The sequence below is a fragment of the Microchirus variegatus genome (genome assembly GCF_963457635.1).
Source record: "Microchirus variegatus genome assembly, chromosome: 12".
Classification (NCBI taxonomy): domain Eukaryota; kingdom Metazoa; phylum Chordata; class Actinopteri; order Pleuronectiformes; family Soleidae; genus Microchirus; species Microchirus variegatus.
This window is the reverse complement of record NC_139813.1, coordinates 23,279,002-23,291,787: the sequence shown is the minus strand read 5'-3', so window position 1 is coordinate 23,291,787 and position 12,786 is coordinate 23,279,002. Positions and strand designations below refer to the sequence as shown.

The window sequence follows — 12,786 nt, the reverse complement described above, 5'->3', positions numbered from 1 at the left end:
TCTAAGTTTCCTTATTTTTACAGACCTTGTACAACAGAGACCATCCAGGAAAAAGCAACAGCAAAGAGACGGCACGGTAGTTTGAGCAGGTTTTATGAAATTTCTTTGTATTGCTTAATTGCTATGCAGCTTTACAGAGGGGGGCGGGGGTTCAAAGCCGTCCTGAATTGTCAACTTGTATTTTAACTCTCAAATACAAAGATTTAACATCGCTAATCTGCTAATTTTAACTCCAGCAACAACTCATAGAGTGACCTGTAGAGAAATGGATCAGGTCATTAAACTTTTCTTATAGCAACAAAAAATACATAGAGCTGTAGTTCAATCTACATGTGTTAGAAAAGCTGATGAGTTTTTTTTTTTTTTTTTAATTTATCTGAATCTTGCATGACTAATTTAACAAGCTCACATATGATTTAGTGTAAGGCCTTACGATAGAGGTACAAGTAATCTACTTAATATCTTCTCTTACAGCAGGACAAAGAGCTCGGACAGAAAAAATACAAACATCTGAGGTTAAACTGTGTCGTTTGCAGAAAGCAGGACTTTTACATCGGTGGCTCGGCTTCGTCGCCTCTCCGGGTGCGTGTGGTGTGTTTCTATTGTCGGGGGTTTCAGGGTGTGCTTGCTTTGACGAATCCACGCGGTGGAGTTATTTGACCACGCTGCAAGACACAGAAATGAAACGGGTGAGTCAGAAGATTTAATATCCTATATAAGAAAGTACTTGGTAACTTAAACTTCATAACTACATAGATTCTATGCAGCAAAAACTATATTCCTGTGAAGAAAATCTGATTTTGTGTCGCTGATTATCTTTAAGGTGCCAAATGCAAGAATGTGGCCAAAAACGGTTACTACACTCAAATTCAAAATACCAAGGTCTTTTAGGTTTGGTTTTCAGAAGTAACTGGCAACCCGTGGTTGCTCGGCAGCTGAGACTCTACTGACTGCAATGATTGGTAGACGGCAGTAGGTGGCGCCACATGCCAACTGACACTCACACGGCTGTTTCCTTGTAGCGGTCCAGGGCTTCCTGTGCCACCACCTCAGAGAACTTGCGGTCGCTCCAGGGAATGTCGCCCGGCACCGTGATGTTCATCACGGGCGAATCAAAGAGCTTCACGGACACGTCGGTTTCTTCAGGCTCCACCTCCTTCGCCTTCTCCGTGCCGGGATTCTGTTCGGTCACCTGGAGCAAAATGGAAGAGGAAAGGTTTGGAGGTTCTAAATCATCTTCTATCTGTCACCGTCAGTGTTGAGATTTGACTTGGAGCAAAAAACACTTTCTGCGTACCGTCAGCACATGGAAGATGCTGTCGTCGCCGTCGGTGTTGTTGGCCAGAGACGACACCCAGCCGAACTGCTTGTTGAACAGGTCCAGGATGGAGGACGTGTTGAACATCTGCTCCTCGAACTTCTTCAGGAGGCCGTTGTACCGCTGAGTGAAACGCTCGGCCAAGGCCAGAGCGTCCTCCAGCTCTTCCTTCAGTGGGCCCTCCAGAGGCTTCTTCCCAGAGCAGTCTGTACAACGACATCATCATCATCACCATCATCATCATGGAGGTCGTGAAAGTCAATATTTGCTCGGCGGGGATGGAGGCAGAGAAGTTTTCTCACCAATATGTTGAATGTCTCTGCACTTCTGGCACTCGTCGCGGAACTTGAGGCAGCCGGCCGAGTTGCGGCGGATCTCTCTGCACGTCATCCTGCCGCTGCCAAAGGGTTTGGTGATCACCACGTCCTCGTTCAGGTTGCCGTCTGCACACAAACAAACAAATACACAGTTTTCGTCCACTTGGTGTTCATTTTCGGTTCATTATTCATTGTAAACCCAACAAAAGCTGGGGGTGGAATTGTCCAAATCTCTTCGTATATTGAATCTCTTGAGATACACCCACGTCCTGTTTGCCCAAAGATGATATCAGGTAACCTACTGTGGTAGCTTAGCTCCTCAGGAATAAGTGTTTGGCTTTACTCAGTGTTCTGGTGTCATTCTGCATCTTGACCACTCGTGTGCTGATAGACCTCGACCTAGAATCCTGCACTACCTTCACGTACCCTCATCGGGATTAAGGTCGGCGTCCATCATGGAATCCATGGATCCGAAGAAGTTCCGGCCCATTCCCATCATGGGTGCGAACAAACTCTGGAAGCCGTGGAACGGGTTGTGGAAAACGGAGCGGATGTTTCTGCGGTGGCGAGTGTACGGTCCGAAGAAGCTGGGGATGTAGAAGACTGGAGGGTTGTAGTGGACGTGGTCGGCAACCTGTGGAGACACAAGAAGACAACAGGGACAGAGCTGATCATCCATTATCTTACCTTGATATTAACAGTTTGGTTCATCATTAAAGCTCCCATAGAGTGGTCCTGTTGCACATATATGTTAGTTATGGAGGTCTACTTGCATACATTAACTTGTTTTTATGGTCAAAAACCTCCGAGTTGCTGTAAATGAGCCGATAGAAATCTCTCCTTACTGACGCTCTCCTCAGCCGCGGTGTTTCAGACATAAATCTCACCCCCAGAAGACAGACTGTGTTGTGATTGGCCAGCCAGCGTAGAGCCTTCCCAACTGTCTTGTGATTGGCCAATACCCCGAAGTGACATAATTAGCACACCAGCTGATATCAAAACATTGTTTTAACAATGTTTAAAATAGCTTTGTCACGACTTATGACTTTGACCGGAGGCAGGTCAGACAGAGACACTGTCGACTCTGAGTAGACTCTCTGGTTCACAGTACAACTGTCGCTGCGGAAACACCTGCAGCACGGACGTATTCTCTTCTGCGGTTCAATGTACACAACTGGATGTGCCCGGACTAGTGCCGGAGCAGGATGATCTGATGTTCAGGAGAACCGCTGTTTATGTAACCGGACCGGGTTTTTTCAGAGATCCGAGATTACAATACATCAAACTGAACTGTTTGTTTTCGAACCTTCAGGGCTTCATAAACGAGGTAATGTCGCAGATACACACCAAAAAAAACAGCGTTAATTGGAACTTCCGGTCTAGGTGCGCTTTAATAGACAAAAGTACCTTCATGCTGTCTGAAAATATGCTGTCCACGCCGTCAGCCATCACCGTGTACTTGTCCTCCAGGTTCCTAAACTCTTTGTTCTGTCTGCGTCCCTCCTGCTCCAACACGTCGATCTTCTCACCGTTGATCCAGATGGAGAACGGAGACGTTCTGTTCAGCACGTCCTCCAGCTGCAGGTCAACACAGTGACTTTCATTGCAATCGCCTGTTCTTATACATACATTTTGAAGATTTGCAGGTGATGCTTCACGTCTCACCTGTCGTCCCACCAGTCCTGACCCAGTGCTGCACGTCCTGGAGTAATATTTGACGCAGGTGTTCTTCAGACAGGGCTTACACTCCTCCCACAGAGTCTTCATGGTCTCGTTACAAACCTCCTCCTCCTGCTCCAGCTTGGCCTCCATCTCCTGAGCCGTACGCAGCGCCTCCTGGCGTCAAGACACAGAGTTAAGACAAAGAAATTGATATTCATGTGCAAATATTCCATCAGGTAAAATGAAAATACTTGTAAAAATGAAGATAATCACGTACTTCTTTCTGCTGCTTGGTTTTCTCCAGCGTGTCCAGGAACCTCTGATGGTCCTCGGTGGATTTCTGCATCACGCTCTTCATCTCCTGCACGCCGTTTATGGCGTTTTCAATCTGTTTGTTCAGATATTTCCCTCCCTGAAGAGAGATCTCTGCAAAGAAAAAAACAAATATATATACAGGTTACATTTTTTTACTTGTACATGTAAAAACACACTTTATTAAACGACTTTACTTGTCCAAATTTAAAGTTCTACTCTCACTGCAACATAATAAGCAAAAGTAATGTTTCCAACACCAGGTTAAAGAAACAATAAAAATGATAATAGCATGACGTATAATATGTATTACCTGCATTTTTTCGCACTAATTCTCTCATTATCTCAACTAGTACTGATAGAATTTTTTATTTAATTTGTACTTTGATATTTGAAGCTCTTAATTACTATATTATGTTATTCTATCCCAATTTTGTACTTTACACATTCTGTAACAAGTTTATTTACCAGTTGTATAATCTAATAATCTGTAATCTTACCGAACTATAACTATTTTGTGTGTTATTTGGTTTACGAACTGACTCTTTCTCGTTCTGTTGCAGTTAAAATCGTACCCTTCAGGTCGTCCTTGGATGGGAGGACGACGCCGCTGACTGAGACCAGAAGCAGAGCAATCACAGCCAGAGGCTTCAGCCCCTTCTTCTTCATTATCATCATCATCATCAACATCTTCTCTGAGTCTCACTGGGGCAGCAGGTAATGGTGAGAAAAACCTGTGGGGACAAAAATACCCAAACAAAGTTCCTGTAAGTTGTTGTAATACCTCTTTGTCTCCACTAGATGGCGACATACGCTGTGAAGGACACCAGGCAGGCAGACTGAGTCAGAGAGAGAGAGAGCTACGCAGTTAGAAAATGAGGCACTTGCTTCCTCAGCACTGTGTTGTGTTACACTGCAGAATATAAAAATAACTACGCAGTCGATGCTAAAGTCACACCTGGTAAATTACAAGGACATTCAAATTGACTGACGGTGCCTTTTGAAAAGAGGATATCAGGTTTCAAAACCCAGTTCAATTTGACATTTATTTTAAATTTAAACTCACAAAATTGCACTTTTCCTTAATGGGATTTACATTCTGCACACGTAGCGACGTCCCCGGCGTTTAAACCCTAGGTTCAGGTAAGAAAAAAAACTATTTTAAAAGGTACAATGTGTACAATTTAGCGACATTTATTAGCTAAGCTACATGTTGTCGCTATGTAGCCTTCAATTAGCATCCAAACTCGTACTATTGGGCTACTGTGAAAACATGGCGCTCCAAAATGGCCGCCTCAAACAGGCTACTTCACGTCAAAACAATTAACTTCAGTTTTAGGGATTTTTGATAAAATAATGTTACATTTATGTTTTAGTTGTTATCCTTAAACATAAATACATGTTAGGGGTTGGCGGTTATGGTTTCTTCTTTCATTTTATGGCTGGTGGCAACCACAAATGTTGTAAAAGCAGAAACACGAAGTAGCCACACTTTAGCGCTTTAGCGTTTCCTATACATTTCTGCTAGCAACAGAGCTGACACGGCCCCCAATATAAATGATATTACACTTAAAGAAACTTAAGTATAATTGTTTTTTTGAATCTTCAATTCCTGTAAAATTTAAGTTATTTCACCTAAATCTTATAGACTGGACGTTAAACGGGGGGAAATGGAAGATACTTCAAAAAGACGTACAGACATGCTAGCTTGTACGAAGCAGAGTAAATAGAAAACATATTTCACACAATAATGACATATGAAAAAGCATTAGAGTACAATTATAGCAGCAGTATTAGTTATGTGTAAATCCTAAGTGTATCCCTCCTTTTACTCACTCAAGTTTTGTTGTTGTGCTTTTTACTTGTTTTTAATTTTATTGTGTTATGACTCACATTTACATTGCATGCATTTAAAATGTGTTTTATAGATGAACTCTGTATTTTTTCTTCCTCCAAATCATATCTTCCTCCTCCTTCTCATCTTTCTCCTCAGACACAAGCAGACTGAAAGTCATCAGACAGATGGACTGACACTCTCCTCCTCCTCCTCCTCCTCATCCTCCTCACACAGAAGGTGAACGTGAAGGTCATCAAACACTCTTTCTTTCCTCATGTAGCACAAATCTCTCTGTGTGAATCTAATCTCTCGGCAGAAAAAACATAATCCTCCTTCTTTTTCCTCTAAACACACTTCAGCTTCATGCCTCAGTTCATCTGCATTCATCATTCAACTACAGCAATGACATCATTTAAACTGAGCTCCAAGATTTGACCTTGAAAAACTGCGTTTTGGTGAAATTAACATTGCTTTTCATCCACGTCGCACCAGATGTTGATGTGCATTCATCTTTGTTGTAGAAAATAAACAAAGATGAACAAAATAGTACCAGTAGAGGTCGCCAGCATAGACGTCAATGAGGTAGCAGCCAATTTAGCTAGCTAGCTGTTTTAGTCATGAGTCATATCGAGGAATCTTGTTGTTTGCAGTTATCTGATATGCTGATATCTGATATGAAAGCCAATATCGGTCAACGCTGATATGAATATCTTATGCCGATAACATCACGTATCCCTACTATTTCGCACAGAGGATCCTATTAAAATTGAAGGAGTTATTCTTAGTTTTCCACCACATGAATCGTGTTTTTGAGGGCTTTCCCATGCCCCAAAACAAGCAGATTTTTGTGACCGCATCAGACCTGGTGAAAATGTACATCTTAAATGGGCCTCGAAAAAAATTGCTTGTGGGAGGGGCGCATCAGGTTTATTGCACGGAACACACGTGCAGAACGAAGAAAAAAATTCCATTATGACCATGATCCAAACCTGACAGGAAGGCAGCCATTTTGGATTCAGCGTTCGCTTTTTGGCCATTGTGCACCAAAGGTATTTGAACAAACTTGTCCTAGAGATTTAGTGCGATCATCAATTTATATTTGAGTGTGTGCTATGTTGAGCTCCTTTTTATTGCACTAGTTTTCAGGAGATCCTTCTATTCTATCCTAAAGCTCTACTGAGATGTGTATGCACACAGTGTGCTGAGGAGTCTCTTGTTATCTCACCACATTGCAGATAAAAATCTAAAAATGTCCCCAACTGTTCCAAAACCCAGCAGGAATGAACGCCCACCTGGGAGCTCTAAGCACAGCCTACTTTCTCCTCGTTGTTACATCAGCTCTCGATTTATAGTGAGTTTAACACAGGGAGAGAAAAAAAAAACTGCAGCCGCTCGCAAAACAAGCTCATTACACGACTACACGTGACAATAAACCTGAGAGCTTAATGAGGTGGAAAACAGGGACATTTTAATGTGAAATGAGGGAAAAGAGGAAAAACAAAGTCAGGGAGAGACAAACAGATCAACAGAGGGAGAAGGAGGAGGGAAAATCTGAAAACAGGAGGAGATGATGAAGGAGGAGAAATCATTTGTAATGCAGAGGTGGAGCTGTGTGATTTGTTGAACAGCAGCTGCAGAGATCCTGGTTACACAAGTGAAAGAATGCACACTGTCCCCGCAGTCGTTTCCCTCCAGATGTTGCCTGCAGTGAGACCTTCCAGAAAGTTCACGCTCGCATTTACAGATGTTTGTTTCTTAGTGAGCGGCAACTACGTCGTTTGACATAAATCAATAATAGAGACGACAACAGTACTAGAACAGCCTGCTCCTGTGTTGTGTTTTTATCGTATTTAAAGCCGACAGAATTAGGTCATTAGAAAACAGGTTTAATCAATTAATCATTAAATCTATTTCTTTTAAAATCAAAAAATCAGTATTGAATCGTATGTTGATACGAAACGACTTGATTTATTACATATTATTACTTTATACAGTATATTTATAATGATAATTCTCAAATATGCTTAACATGTTTATTACACACATATAAAATGACTATTAATTCAGTATTACTTAACATTGTTGAGATTTTTTTTAGGTATTTTAATACATTTTAATTATTATACCTAATTTTACATATAGTTTATCTGTGTTTATTTGGTTTGACATGTATATTTATAACTCTAAAACTAAACTGCAATATGACTCCTTGAAATGTCCTCTATGGGGACAAATAAAGTTTTTATTGAATCTAATAATTTGCAATTGTAAGTTATTTTATTTATGTAGCTATACTTACTTTTTAACTTCTTACTCCTCTAAATATTCTTCTTATTATTCTTGTAAAGGAGGCAAAAAACAATGTGTAAACATGTATTGTCCCAGTAAATAATCTGCATGATCCGTGCCCCATTTACATCATATGGGACACTGGATCATGTGACCTCGTTTTCAAATGTTAGGGGAGTTTAAAGTCTTTCTGCAGTTTATTTATAATCCTATTTAGATATTTAGATTATTCTGCTGCAGTAAAACAAACCTTCTAAAAAAAAAAAAAAAACAAGGTTATTATGATGTCATCTGAACTAATCCAGTTGTTTTGATCCAAAGATGGAGGTCACACCCATGAGTAAGCAACACAATCATCAGCACCTACAGCAGCAGCAGCAGCCAGCCATGAAGTCATCATCATTTATGACTGAGAGTAAAAAAACAACAACAACTGCAGAGGGACCAACATTATAAAAAAAAAAAAAAAACAAGACATAATATGAAGCCAAAATGTCAGTTAGACTTGTTTACATGCAGGAAAATGCACATTATGTTGTTATTTAGTAGAATAAAGCTGCTATTAACCTCACACAAGGAGATCGTTTTCCTCTGTGCGTCACAAAAATCTGAAAAATAAAAGCCCCCTTCTCCTCCTTATCTTCACTCACTCACTCCCTCACCCCCTCACTCATTCACGCACCCTCTCACTCACTCACCTCTGTTTGTTTCCTGAGACTCCAGACTGTCTGAAGCTGCCTCACACTCTCACTGCTGCTCATATTTATACCAGAGGAGAACGGGGGACGGTGCAGCAGACATGTGATTCACTGACCAAGCATCTCGCTACTGTCCCGACCGCTGTCAGACAGCAGCCGCGTCCTGTTTGACCCTTCAAAATAAAACCAATCATCAGGCACGAGGTGTTCGAAAATATACACACAAGCTCAGCTATTGTATAATTGTATTTCGAATTTACGTTTTATGATAGCATTGTTTTCTGTTATCGTTTTTAAAACAAAGTTTAAAGTAAGATGTGTTCATTTTTCGAGTGATTATTTTTCTTTTTAGGCCAAAAAATAGGCACAGTTCCCCAAACAAGTAATGTTCTTTAATTATTTAAATATAATTATTGAATAAAACATGATGAGAACAGGTAGCATTATCACTTTCCCTGTTTTTAACACTTTCATTTCTTTAACTGACTCTTTAATGTCCTCCCTACAGGTCTGTCTGTTGCAGGTGCCGCTAATGAGACAATCAGCGTAGATGATGTCACGATAACAACAGAAGGTGAGTTTTCATTTGTCCTATCATGACTGTGTACATTTGTTCGTCTAAAGCAACTAATTTTAAAACTTTATATTGAGCTGATATTGTTTGAATATTGAATGTGAGGTACTGGTAGTTGCAAGTTTGATAAATTATAAGAATTGGTCTGCTTGTTGCCTATTTTAAGCATAATATTGACATATTTGTAATATAAAGGCTTGCTTCCCTGCCTCAATACACTATGGTGACTGTGCAGTTTACAGTTTATCCCTGATCTTTTTTTTTACTGCTAAGTGGTCATCAGTTTTCCAAATATTGAGCTCTTATTCTGAAATTAGAATCCCCTTTCCTGCGCGTGACTTGACGTTTCTGAGTCTGACGACTTTTCCAGAAGTTTTGTAATGAATTGGCAGCAGCTCCCAGAGCTGCTGAGCCGAGAGACAAACATTTGATTCATCCCGACGATGACTCAACATTTAGCAACTTCACATTCACAATTTGTTGATCTGCGTTCAAAAGAGAGCGATTATGTCGTTTCACAGCAGAAGATCACCACTGAAGATAATAGAATATTAGCAAAGTACAACAAAAGTGCCTCATCATTCTTTACTTCCAAAACATTGCACAAGTGATATAAAATTTAAAAAATCATATAAAATCACCACAAAGAAATGTAGAATCGCCACAAAGAGATGTGGAATCACCAAAAAAACATTATTACAGGTTATTATCACAACATGCTTCAATGCTTTTTAATCCAGTTTATTACTTGTTTTTCCTGAAACTGGGACACCTGAACGCACCACAGCCATCGTTAATAATTACACCTGCGCTTTTCCTGACATCGCTTGTTAAAATGTTCAGGTGTGAACACAAGGACATAATACACTTTTATTAACTTTAATTAACTTCAAGGAAAAGTGGAATTACAGTAAATCACAGGCACAAAAAGTCAGATACACACTGTTGTTAATGACTGTTACTGAAAATCACTTAGTTTAATGACTACAGTTCCTGGAGGTCAGTGAGCTTATATAGAGCTACAGGCTGTTTTGATTCTAACAAACAACTCTTCCCGTCAGTGTGAGTGTGAAGAGGCTTTTGGGAATTTAAAGCAGCAGACACACACACACACACACTGTCCCCATAAAGAACAGATTTAGGTCCCCACAACATGAGTAATACCTGGAACACACACATGAGGGCTGAGTCATGTTCTCAATTTCTTAAAGTGGTTAAAAAACCTCATGTAAAAAAAACACCTGGTAAAATCATTATCCAACAAATATATCAATGAATAGTTTGTTGGATGATGTTTTTTTTGTCTCATCACCTCGTTCATGTGTAGTGTAAAGGCCAAATGTGACACTAGGGGGCAGGAACTCCCTTATTATTATTATTGCCTCTTAATCTTCATCATCATCGTCACAGTGGGATAGAGTGTAGAGTTTGACGAAGGTCAAAATCCACGTAAAACTATAATAGATCATCAAAAATATCAAAAACAGGTGTTGAATGCGACAATACATCAACAGAATGAGGATTACTATGTTTTAATGGTGAAATAAAACTATTTGTTTTCCCTTTCTGGTAATATATAATATTATAAACAACAGCCAATTCAACCCACTGACTGATTACAATAAATTATTTTACTTGTGCTAGGGATTAATCTAGATTTAACCCTCATAGGAGTCCTGGTATGATCAATCATGAGTGACCAGATGAGGATGATATCACAAATCCACCCTTTAAAGGTCCACTGTGTAGCGTTTAGGACATTTATTGGCAGAAATAGAATATACTACTCATAAATATGTTTGAATACGTGTATATTTGCTTTAAAATACAAATTATTCAGTTTTTGTGGGCCTTAGAATCACCTTTTTACCGTAAAATGACTACGCAAATGAGGAGGAACAGACTCCGAAAGCCTTAATGTGCTCGGAACCATGGCGTGCCTCTAATTCCGACACGCTGGACCCAATATAACGCTATGAAATATAATAGTAGTCCTTTTAAAGGCAATGGGGAAAACATATGTGAGTGTGAAACGGCGCTCGTTTCCAACATTTCATCTGGAAACGAGCAGCAGTCAGTCGTCGAGCAGTGGCGCTAACTTTCAACATTTGTCACAGAAGAAGACAGAGGTCTGGACGTCCTGTTCCTCTGGCTCCTGAAACGCTGATAAACATGTTGATGACTCTGGTATCAATTGAAAGGAAAATAGCGTCGTTTTTTCTCGGTGTGTGCGTGAGAGAGTACGATGACCGCGCTTGACACAAAACGATGAGGACACTTCACGTTGTAATGCGCCAAGGAACGACTTAAATATTCCGCCATGGAATTACTTAAAAGGATCAGAATCTTTTCACAAACGGCACCGTCAGACAGAGCTGTGACGACTTTTAAGTGAAGGGAAGAATGTGTAGAAGTAAACATGAAAATGAGGTATGCTGTTGTTGTTGTGATACAGTGAAAACCACAACACAACAGTCTGGCACCAGTGATAAGAGCAGAGCAGTAATCGCAGTCAGGAATGAAAAGTCCTTAAGGGGCCTTAGTTGTGGGCTCTGAAAAGTGTTTTTCTTAAACGGTCGACCCACTTAGTGCCTGAACACTGTAAATACCTTTGTCACTGCGGCTGAAATGGTAATGAAATAATAGGCAACTAGACCCTACTGGCCTAGGGTACACATGGGCAACATAAGGCCCTGGGGCCAGATCCGGCCCTCAGACCAGTCTTTACCCGGCCCGCGATGTCACCTCAAGTGTTTTTAACCAAGAGTTGAAATTTAAGTTGGTTCAGAATATGACGAGACAAAGATTTGTGCAGCGCTACACAAAGTTACACTGCTATTACAAACCCAACATTAATAGCATTTTAGACTTTTATTTTGAAAGAGTCACCAACAGAATATAACACTTTTCAAACAAATGCAATTTAAGACGATTCAGAGAAGATACGGTGATAAAATTGGATTGAGTCATGGTGGATCAGTGGTAGGCCGAGTTGTCTTCCAACTGGACTGGAAGGTTGTTGGTTCAATTCCCGGCTCTGCCAGCCTATATGTTTCCTTGAGCAAGACACTTAACCCCATGTTGCAGCATGTGAAAACTGTAGTGGGAAGCAGCTCATCAAGACTAGAAAAGCTCTATATAAATACAGACCATACTACCAACTCTTCTTCTGATTTTATTTGGTAGTAACAAAGAAACAAAGACAGTTTGTGGAAATGTAGTGAAGTAAAAATTGCTAGAATATGAATAACAAAGTAAAGTACAGATGCATTCATTTTTGTACTTAAGTACAGTAACAAAGTATTTGTACTAGTGTAACTGATGACAAATATTTGACCCCCACTCACTCACTCACTCACTCACTGTGTAAAATATAGTCTCTTTTTTTTGGCCCCCCTGTCCTAAAGATTCCTGATCACGTCCACTTTCAAGGTGTTCACTCTGTGCAGTGTTTAAACATTTGTTAGCAATTAAAAATCTTGACTTTTAACCAAACACACAGGGACCTCACCTCCCTCTCTTTCTCCTGTTTTCATCCTGTCTCTTTTCCAGTCCCTCCCTCATTTTCCCCCAGTTTCTTTGTCCCCCTCCCCTCTCCCTCCCCTCTCTCTCTCCTCTCTCTCCTCTCTTTCCTCCTCCTCCTTCTTCTCCTCCTTCCTCCTCCTTTACCGTTGCACATGGTTTCAGTCTGAAGTGCAGTTTAGTTTTCTCTGGGTGTGGATGAGGAGGGGATGATGCCACAGAGCTGCAGGCAAACACACATGGTGTGAACTTTGTCC

The 12,786-nt window shown here is 40.5% G+C and overlaps 1 protein-coding gene across 1 annotated transcript; it reads right to left on the bottom strand.

Moving 5' to 3' along the window:
- Nucleotides 1-6: 6 nt before the first annotated feature.
- Nucleotides 7-8,468, bottom strand: clu (clusterin). Its single transcript, XM_083898334.1, has 10 exons — nucleotides 8,434-8,468; nucleotides 4,185-4,343; nucleotides 3,575-3,723; nucleotides 3,301-3,471; nucleotides 3,043-3,213; nucleotides 2,062-2,269; nucleotides 1,621-1,761; nucleotides 1,298-1,524; nucleotides 1,005-1,192; nucleotides 7-665 (listed from the first exon to the last, which is right to left on the bottom strand). The coding sequence occupies exons 2-10, from the start codon at nucleotides 4,297-4,299 to the stop codon at nucleotides 653-655; spliced, it is 1,383 nt and encodes a 460-aa protein (XP_083754460.1). The 5' UTR covers nucleotides 4,300-4,343; nucleotides 8,434-8,468; the 3' UTR covers nucleotides 7-652.
- Between the last annotated feature and the right edge of the window lie 4,318 nt (nucleotides 8,469-12,786).

What these genes read in the sequence shown, in the direction of transcription:
- clu (XM_083898334.1), bottom strand. Translation starts at nt 4,299, where the DNA reads ATGTTGATGATGATGATGATAATGAAGAAGAAGGGGCTGAAGCCTCTG. An exon ending in AAACCAAGCAGCAGAAAGAA is followed by an intron (nt 3,472 to 3,574) that starts GTACGTGATTAT and finishes TCTTGACGCCAG; the next exon opens with GAGGCGCTGCGTACGGCTCA. An exon ending in CAGAGACATTCAACATATTG is followed by an intron (nt 1,525 to 1,620) that starts GTGAGAAAACTT and finishes GTCGTTGTACAG; the next exon opens with ACTGCTCTGGGAAGAAGCCT.